This window comes from Oncorhynchus nerka, linkage group LG14 (genome assembly GCF_034236695.1).
Source record: "Oncorhynchus nerka isolate Pitt River linkage group LG14, Oner_Uvic_2.0, whole genome shotgun sequence".
Lineage (NCBI taxonomy): Eukaryota > Metazoa > Chordata > Actinopteri > Salmoniformes > Salmonidae > Oncorhynchus > Oncorhynchus nerka.
Window position 1 is genome coordinate 11,862,513 of NC_088409.1, and position 9,279 is coordinate 11,871,791.

At 43.5% G+C, this 9,279-nt stretch overlaps 1 protein-coding gene across 3 annotated transcripts; it reads right to left on the reverse strand.

Moving 5' to 3' along the window:
• Positions 1–82: 82 nt before the first annotated feature.
• rbm12bb (RNA binding motif protein 12Bb) lies at positions 83–6,049 on the reverse strand. 3 transcript variants are annotated; one of them, XM_065027406.1, is made up of 3 exons: positions 5,890–6,049; positions 3,516–3,797; positions 83–2,527 (listed from the first exon to the last, which is right to left on the reverse strand). In XM_065027406.1, the coding sequence occupies exon 3, from the start codon at positions 2,499–2,501 to the stop codon at positions 525–527; it is 1,977 nt and encodes a 658-aa protein (XP_064883478.1). In that variant the 5' UTR covers positions 2,502–2,527; positions 3,516–3,797; positions 5,890–6,049; the 3' UTR covers positions 83–524. The 3 variants fall into 3 exon arrangements, with proteins under 3 accessions (XP_064883478.1, XP_064883477.1, XP_064883476.1); XM_065027405.1 differs by lacking the exon at positions 3,516–3,797; XM_065027404.1 differs by having other exon boundaries at positions 83–3,797.
• Between the last annotated feature and the right edge of the window lie 3,230 nt (positions 6,050–9,279).

Genomic DNA, 9,279 nt, shown 5'->3' on the forward strand with positions numbered 1-9,279 from the left:
AGGGGGAAAAAAGGACCATGGGCAATGCAGTATTTATCATACAACACAATATCTTAGACAATCTTGGAAGACGACAACAGGAGAACATTATGAATTTTAATCAAAGAATTTCCACTAAGTTTAAATGGACAACTTTTACACTACAGAATGCAATAAACATTTAAACAAATAGTAGCAAAATTAAGTTCTACCTTCACCCAGCTGTTAAAGAAAATACAATTTCAGGCAAATTTCACTAAAAAGAAAAAGCTTCAGAAACAGGCTACATGGCAAGCAAGCGATGGGCAAAATACAAATAAATCATTTTGTTATTCTTTAAGGGGGGAAAAACTATGGACAAAAGGTTTGTCCGTTACACATTGAATAGAAGGGTATATACACATACACACACAGTATTTTTTAAATCTACAATTGTTCAGTCGCCATTGTTGGAATCCATCAAACTAACCAAATACTGTGAGTTGTTCTTCCTAAAACATCACATTTTAAAGCCCAAAAAGGTTCTTTCCTGTTCTATATGGATTTCACACAAAAACTAGTTTTACTTTTCTGCTGCCTATTGGTCTTCCACTCAATTCCTCAACTGCCGTTAACGCCTCCAAGCGAGATCCAAAAACAACCGTTGCTGAGCCTTTGGGAATCCCTTTGTTGTCATACTGCAATGAGACCGATCCAGGAATTACACTATATCCATAGCAAAAGTCATAGATTTCGTCAATTCTGATAGTCGAAGGCAGATTAACCAGTTTCAGGCATGTTGGACCATCAAACTGCTGCGGTGCAGAAGGTCCATAGCCTCCATGTCTATGAGCAGAGCCATTGCCCTGGTTGTCAAGCAGAACAGGGCTTTCCATCATTTGAGAATCGAGACCCAGACTGCTGCCTCCATGAATATGAACCTGCAGGTCGTTCATAGGAAGATGGCCTATATCAGGGTTGACCCTGTAATCAGTGTACTGATGGGACATCGCCTCACTGTTCCTGTCCAGGTACCTCTCTGAGCTTCTCTCTATCTTTTGCTCTTTCACTGCAGGTTCACCAACACCAAATTCATGCATCTGAGCCAGAGAAATGCATTTCAGGATGAGATTTGTTCCAAGAAACCCTTGCCCATTCAGAGACTGTGCCCTCATAGCCTCCTCCTCAGTCTGAAAGATCACCAAAGCCTCACCAAGCCCATTGCCCGTATGGTCAAGCAGCAAAACAACAGCCTCCTCTGAGATTCTGAAGCCTAGGAAGAAGTCCACAATCTCAACTTTGCGCACGTCGAAAGGCAGGTTTCGCACATACAGGCAAATCTTCTCAGATTCATACACATCCTTCTCGGTCTCTCTTGGAGGCCTTTCCTGAGATCGGCTGCAAGACCTTTCAGAGGGTGGTGTACCCTCCATTGTATTTCCCCCAGATTCTAGCATGGTGAGCATTTTCTCTTTCGAGATAGGAGAGATGTACACACATCGTTTGAGAAATTTCTTCTTGTGAAGAGTCAAGGCAGCACCGTAGTCCCTCAGGTTGTTGAACAGCACAAATGCGGACCTTGTCTCTGACCCATACTTGTCAAGAAGGTGAAGGATCTGATCATACTTGAGGTCTGCATGAATGAAGATCTCCTTTATGTCCCTCTTCTCCACTAAGTAGGGAAGGTTTTCCACCAAGACACAGAACTCATCATTGGAAGGAGAAGGGGACTTAGACCTGTAGGCCACTGGTGAGAAAGACCTAGCACGGTATGGAGACCTCTCAGTGGGAGCTGAGGAAGGCCCTCTTCTAAACGTACCACTGCTGTTCCATGCCAACATCTGTTCCCTACCAACATCTGCCTTAAAATACTGCTCTTCCGAGCATGCATCGAGTTCCACAAACCTAGTTCCAATGTAATGCCGATTTCTTTTCAGACCCTCTCTAGCATCCCGTCTGGATTTGAACTTGACAATTCCTTTCACATTTGGTTGGCCGCTGTCATTTCTCATTATAATAATGTCCTCCACCTCTAATCCGCTAAAGAATTCTTTCACGTCGTCTTCATTCGTAGTAAAAGGCATGCCTTGCATAAGCAAATACAAGTAATCTTGACTGCTTAGCTGTGGAGGCTTTCGGGCCTGACTACGTACATTACTGTAAGACCCTGATCTACTGCCCATCTCTACAAGCTCTTTTCTTCCAGGTTCCTCATTCCTGCCTTCTCTTTCCGGTCTTCTGAAACCTTCCTTATACGGCCTCTTTTTGGTCACCTCGGGTTTTATACTTTGCTTGAGAACGGCCTGCATTTCTGACTTGCTGCTCAGCCGTAAGTGAACCGGAAAACCTTTGATGGATCCCTCCGAACGGGTCATCGCCCGCCTCGCGTCTTCATCGGAAGCAAAGATTATGAAAGCCTCCTCACGCTCCCCACCAATAATGTGCACCCCACCATCTGGGATTTTGAGGCCAGTGAAGAAATTGCGAACGTCCTCAGAACCTGCAGTGATTCTGAGCCCCTGTAAATGGATGACCACCGCCATTCCGACAACAGCACAAACAGCACCACCTGTAGACAGAGGGGTACATAATAGCATTATTGCAGAACAGTCGTGTCCAGCTCACCAATGCTCTCCAGACCATTCCACTATAACATCACCAAAACAGGTGACACCTTGAGAATGAAAACAGCAACTGAAAACGTTCTGAAAGGACTACGCTGTGCACAAATCTGAAGGTCCCAATACGACACTTACGCCACTACAAAAATGGAAACACCATAAAAAATATATATACAGGCAACAACGGTAGGTCGGAGATTCTAACATCTGAAAGATTAGTATGTCATCTCCAGGAGTGACAAAGTTCAACCATTAAACTGGATGTCCCTTTCACAGTGTTCCATCTCAAATCAGCTGTGCATACATTAAATGCATCAGGTATGAACCTTCACCATAGTATAATGGCAGGCTTTCAATCTACAATTCCAGGCTTCACTTTATTCAATAAAGTGTTAAAAGGTTCACAAGTTCATGCAATATTCTCCTTCATTAAGTCACATATACACTACATGACCAAGAGTATGTTGACGCCTGCTCGTCGAACACGTCATTCCAAAACCACAGGCATTAATATGGAGTTGGTCCCCCCCTTTGCTGCTATAACAGCCTCCACTCTTCTGGGAAGGATTTCCACTAGATGTTGGAACATTTCTGCGGGGACTTGCTTGCATTCAACCACAAGAGCATTGGTGAGGTCGGGCAATTAGGACTGCCTTGCAGTCTGCGTTCCAATTAATCCCAAAGGTGTTCAATGGTGTTGAGTTCAGGGCTCTGTGCAGACCAGTCAAGTTCTTCCACACGACAAACCATTTCTGTATGGACCTCACTTTATGCACGGGGTCATTGTTGTGCTGAAACAGGAAAGGGCCCTCCCCAAATTGTTTCCACAAAGTTGGAAACACAGAATCATCTAGAATGAAATTGTATGCTAGTGTTAAGATTTCCCTTCACTGGAACCAAGGGGCCTAGCCCGAACCATGAAAAACAGCCACAGACCATTATTCCTCCTCCCAAAACGTTAGTTGGCACTATGCAATGAGGCAGGTAGGGTTCTCCTGGCATCCGCCAAACCCAGATTTGTCCGTCGGACTGCCAGATGGCGAAGCGTGATTCATCACGCAGGAGAACGCATTTCCACTGCTCCAGAGTCCAATGGCGGTGAGCTTTACACCACTCCAGCCGACACTTGGCATTGCACATGGTGATCTTAGGTTCGTGTGCGGCTGCTTGGCCATGGCTGTGTGCTCGATTTTATACACCCGTCTGCAACGGGTGTGGCTGAAATGACAAAATCCACTAATTTGAAGGTGTGTCCACATACACTATATATACAAAAGTATTTATTCTCTGCGTCGCTGGCATAAAATTGTGTATTTGCCAGAAACTCTCCAAACTATATGAGAAACAGGCATATATTTCAGACCATCAGAATATCCAGACCACAAAAAAACACATTTCTGTAGATACTTAATATCTAGCAATAACCCATCAATCATTAGGCCTACATCTCGACATACCATACACATCATAATTGATAAATAGGGGAATGAGATTAGCCATGGACATAGTTAAGCGCTTTTCGGACAGCAGAATATTGCCTAGTACCCCTCTGAGTACACCACTTGTCCCTCAAATCAAAGCGGCTAGTGTCTCCGGCAGCTGTTCCAAAGACTGTGACCATAGCAACGAAATAAACAATCGATGTACGAACGAAGAAACGCTATAACGCCATAAGCATTCATTTAAAAAAAAGTATTTACACGCAACAGAAATGATAAATCCAAAAAATGTATTAGGGAGAAAAAAATGTATTGTTAAACGTGACTCTAAACTGACAAGTGTTTGCCAGTGGGCAAGTTAGCTGATCCTGCTGTTGGACGTCAGTGTGGATGTATCGCCACGCAGGCTACATGTTCTACTGTGATTGGTCAACAACGGCACCCCTAGAAAATAAGAGCAGAATCCTATTTTCTCTGGCTGAGCGGCTTCCGTGTGCAATGAGAACCACCGACCGCTCCGCCTGGATAGAATTGTGCCACCCCGTGCTTTCTGTCCGTGCCTTTAATCCCTTTCTTTGATATGTATCAGTCCACAGAGAGTCAGATATGGGCTTTTCCAATACAGCAGTGTTGTTACTCCAGTCCATACACCCTGGTGTATTACTAATAAGGAAAGTGTTTCCATCACTACGCTAAGGACTTGGAACAGTTACTTTGTGAAGTGTGTTAACCATGTTCGGAAAAAAAAAAGTAACTTTCCCAGGTCTGGCCTGAGTAAGTTCAAGGACCAAGACCTTTCGATTTTGAGGGGACAGGCCTCAGAGGTGGAAAAGTCCAAACACCAGGGTAAAGTCTACTGGAAATGCACCATAGGCATAAGAGTAATAGCTGGCATACTTGAGCATGATTGGTCGTTCTGCTGCACAAATCAAAAAGAAGCAGCCCACACTCTACTGTGACTGCCACTAGTCAAAACGTCATGCCACAAAATACATTTCATGTAGAGCACACACGCCATTGGTCAATTTAACGCCAACATATACTGACACCTTTAAAAATATATAATTTGTATAAACTAGATAGATTACTTTTTACGGCGGGCGAGATAGAAAATCTCCAGTCGCACACCGTGATTCAGGGTTTCATAATCATCGTCCATGAACATAATTGGAGGGGGCGACATTTCAGTTAAATGCCGAGAAGAGAAGAAAACCATCACAAAGCAACCAGTGCGAAACGCACTCATCTGGCTAGAACAAATCAGGATACGTGAAACTAGTTAGAAAAACCAAAAGCTATGCCATCACTTGAGGAAGTTAGCACACTGTCCCTAGGCCGTCATTGAAAATAAGAATTTGCTCTTATTAACTGATTTGCCTAGTTAAATAAAAGGTATACATACTTCTGTATGTGTAATGTTTACTGTTAATTTTTGTTGTTTTTCACTTTATATATATTCACTTTGTATGTTGTCTACCTCACTTGCTTTGGCAATGTTAACACGTTTCCCATGCCAATAAAGCCCTTGAATTGAATTGAAAAGGTCAAATAAAAAAATAAACAGCCCACCATAGCACGTTAGCTAGCTAGCCACTGTGTATGCTAGCCGGTTAGTTCACAGTTGAACAGCCACATTGTCAGCGTTATAGTTACCTAAGATAATGCACAAGCAAAATACACCATACAACATTAAACACTGAATTAGTATAACAAAAAAAAGAAAGTCGCAATCTAACGTTAGCTAGTTACATATCAGCTAGCGTAGCTAACAACGCTAGCTAGCAGGGCCTTGTAGCCTGGCTACTCGTAAAATAACGCTACGCTAGTATGATCATTTCATCCCAAGAGTCACACCGAAGAGAGAAACTTACACAGGCAGCGAGAGAAAAAGTTATTTCTTAGAAAATGTGACAAAAAAATCAAAAGGATGGCGGGAAATAATATATTTTTGCCCTTCTTGAGGATAGAACACGTTTGGAAATACGGAAACGGAGAAGTTAGAAGATCTCGCAATGTTCCTCAGTAAGGAACGTGGCTATTGGCTGTCCTAAAAGTAGCTTGAAGTCGATAAATGACGTCATCGCTTAATTTGTATAATTGACAATGTGCATGTAATTGTGATGTACGCTGTAGGAGAGAGGAATAACGTCGTGGGAGAGATAAAAAGGTGAGTAAAAAACACCCTAAATATGTTTAGAATTACAAATGAACGTTCTTCTGTCCATTCTTGGTTTCTTTTATGTCACAATTCCAACCCTCCTCCTTTATCCGGGCTTGGGACCTGCAAAAGTGACCCAAAAGAGACACTCTGGCTGAGTTACTTAGTTTTCTATTATTTTATTTTTTTGTTTACTTTTCTAAATTTGGTTTGGTTTTTAACCTTATGGTCCACTTAGGAGCCTACAACAAGTCACAGTAAAACAGGAACATTTTTAACCATAACATTTAAAAAATAAAATTTGTTTACAATCTTAACAATCTAAATGGACCAAAAAGAGACAATAGAAAAAACTGTCAATGGCAATGTGATAAAATTATGTTAACTAGTCTGCCCTAATTTACGTTAAAACATTTTTTTTTATATAAACCAGGGCGGGATCAGCCAGCGGTGGCTTCCCACATGCGCGATTCATTTCCAGTCTGGACACGAAGGGGTGAACATCTCCTGTTCTGACTGCAGCTGGGAGGGACTGCTGTGTGAGGACTGGGCCACTTGTGAGTGCTTTGGGACGGGGGTGGGGGCCCACAGCAGCACCTGCTGCTCGTTGAGAAGAGTAAGAACGATAAGTGATTTCAAGTCAGAGTCTCAAAGTCTCCAATAACATCAGAAAAAGTCGCTAGATTTCTCGCTAGTCACTTTTTTGAAAATGTGTCGCTAGGGAGGGTTGGCAACATTGTCTCGCATGTCATTTCTTCTTCTTCTTTGGCATCATGGCGTTCACACATTTTGTTTGTGCATGCTGCCACCTACTTTGTTCTATATTCTTCAAAGGAGCCACCCTTTGCCGTGATGACAGCTTTGCAAACTCTTGACATTCTCTCAACCAGCTTCACATGAAATGCTATCCCACATACGCTGAGCACTTGTTGGCTGCTTTTTCTGGAGGTGTGTTGGGTCATTGTCCTGTTGAAAAACAAATGATAGTCCCACTAAGTGCAAATTAGATGGTATGGCGTATCGCTGCAGAATGCTGTGGTAGCCATGCTGGTTACGTGTGCCTTGAATTCTAAATAAATTACAGTGTCGCCTGCAACGCACCCCCACACCATCACACCTCCTTCTCCATGCTTCACGGTGGGAACCACACATGCGGAGATCATCCGTTCACATACTCTGCGTCTCACAAAGACACGGCGGTTGGAACCAAAAATCAGACCAAAGGACAGATTTCCACCTGTATAATGTCCATTGCTCATGTTTCTTGGCCCAAGCAAGTCTCTTCTTATTATTGGTGTCCTTTAGTAGTGGTTTCTTTGAAGCAATTCAACCATGAAGGCCTGATTCACAGTCTCCTATGAACAGTTGATGTTGAGATGTGTCTGTTACTTGATCTCTGTGAAGCATTTATATGGGCTGCAATCTGAGGTGCAGTTAATTGCCGATTTTGAGGCTGGTAACTCGAATGAACTTATCCTCAGCAGCAGAGGTAACTCTGGGTCTTCTTTTCCTGTGGCGGTCCTCATGAGAGAAAATTTCATCATAGCGCTTGATGGTTTTTGCGACTGCCCTTGGAAGAAACTTTCAAATATCTTGAAATTTTCTGGATTGACTGACCTTCATGATTTAAAGTAATGATAGACTGTCGTTTCTCTTAGCTTATTTGAGCTGTTCTTGCCATAATATGAACTTATGTGTACCAACCCTATCTTGTCACAACACAACTGATTGGCTCAAATGCATTAAGAAGGAAAGAAATTCCACAAATGAACAAGGCACACCTGTTAATTTAAATCCATTCATGTGACTACCTCATGAAGCTGGTTGAGAGAATGCCAAGAGTGTGCAAAGCTGTCATCAAGGCAAAGAAAGGGTGGCTACTTTGAAGAATTTAAAAAATAAAATATTTTGATTTATCACTTTTTTTGGTTACATGATTCCATATGTGTTATTTCATAGTTTTGACATCTTCACTATTATTCTACAATGTAGAAAATAGTCAAAATAAAGAAAAACCCTTGACTGAGTAGGTGTGTCTAAACGTTTACCCTATCTGCTCCTGCACCATGCCACTGGCCTGGGAGGATGGGACACCACTACTCAACACACCCTGTAACTCATATACCCAAATACCCCACTGCAAGCTGCCACCACAACATCTATTTTCTGTGATTTATGTTCCATTGCTGCGGTACTGTTGATAACCATTTGCTAAGAAGCCAACCTTACATCACTCGATGGCCTATCCCTCTGTGATGGCACAGATCCACTACTCACAAAAAATGTCACTCCCACCGGACCAGATTCTTCTTTATCATGTCCGTCGATGCAAGCTCTGTCTCCGAACACTTCACCACACCTTCCACCCCACTGAGCTCCCGAGTGGCACAGCGGTCTAAGGCACTGCATCCCAGTGCTAGAGGCGTCACTACAGACCCTGGTTTGATTCCAGGCTGTATAACAACCGGCCGTGATTGGGAGTCCCATAGGGCAGCGCAGAATTGGCCCAGCGTTGTTCGGGTTAGGGTTTGGTCGGTGTAGGCTGTCATTGTAAATAAGAATTTGTTCTTAAACTGACTTGCCTAGTTAAATAAAGGTAAAATAGCCTCCCGGGTGCCACAGTGGTCTAGGGCACTGCAGCGCTAGTTGTGCCAGCAGAGACACTGGGTTCGCGCCCAGGCTCTGTTGCAACCAGCTGCGCCCGGGAGGTCCGTGGGGCGACGCACAATTGGCCTCGCATCGTCCGGGTTAGGGAGGGTTTGGCCGGTAGGGATATTCTTGTCTCATCGCGTACCAGCGACTCCTGTGGCGGGCTGGGCGCAGTGCACGCTAACCAAGGTTGCCAGGTGCACGGTGTTTCCTCCGATACATTGGTGCGGCTGGCTTCCGGGTTGGATGCGCGCTGTGTTAAGAAGCAGTGCGGCTTGGTTGGGTTGTGTTTCGGAGGACGCATGGCTTTCGACCTTCGTCTCTCCCGAGCCTGTACGGGAGTTGTAGCGATGAGACAAGACAGTAGCTACTAACAATTGGATACCACGAAATTGGGGGTTAAATTAAAAAATATATATATAAAGGTAAAATATAAACTTAACTAGCACTCATT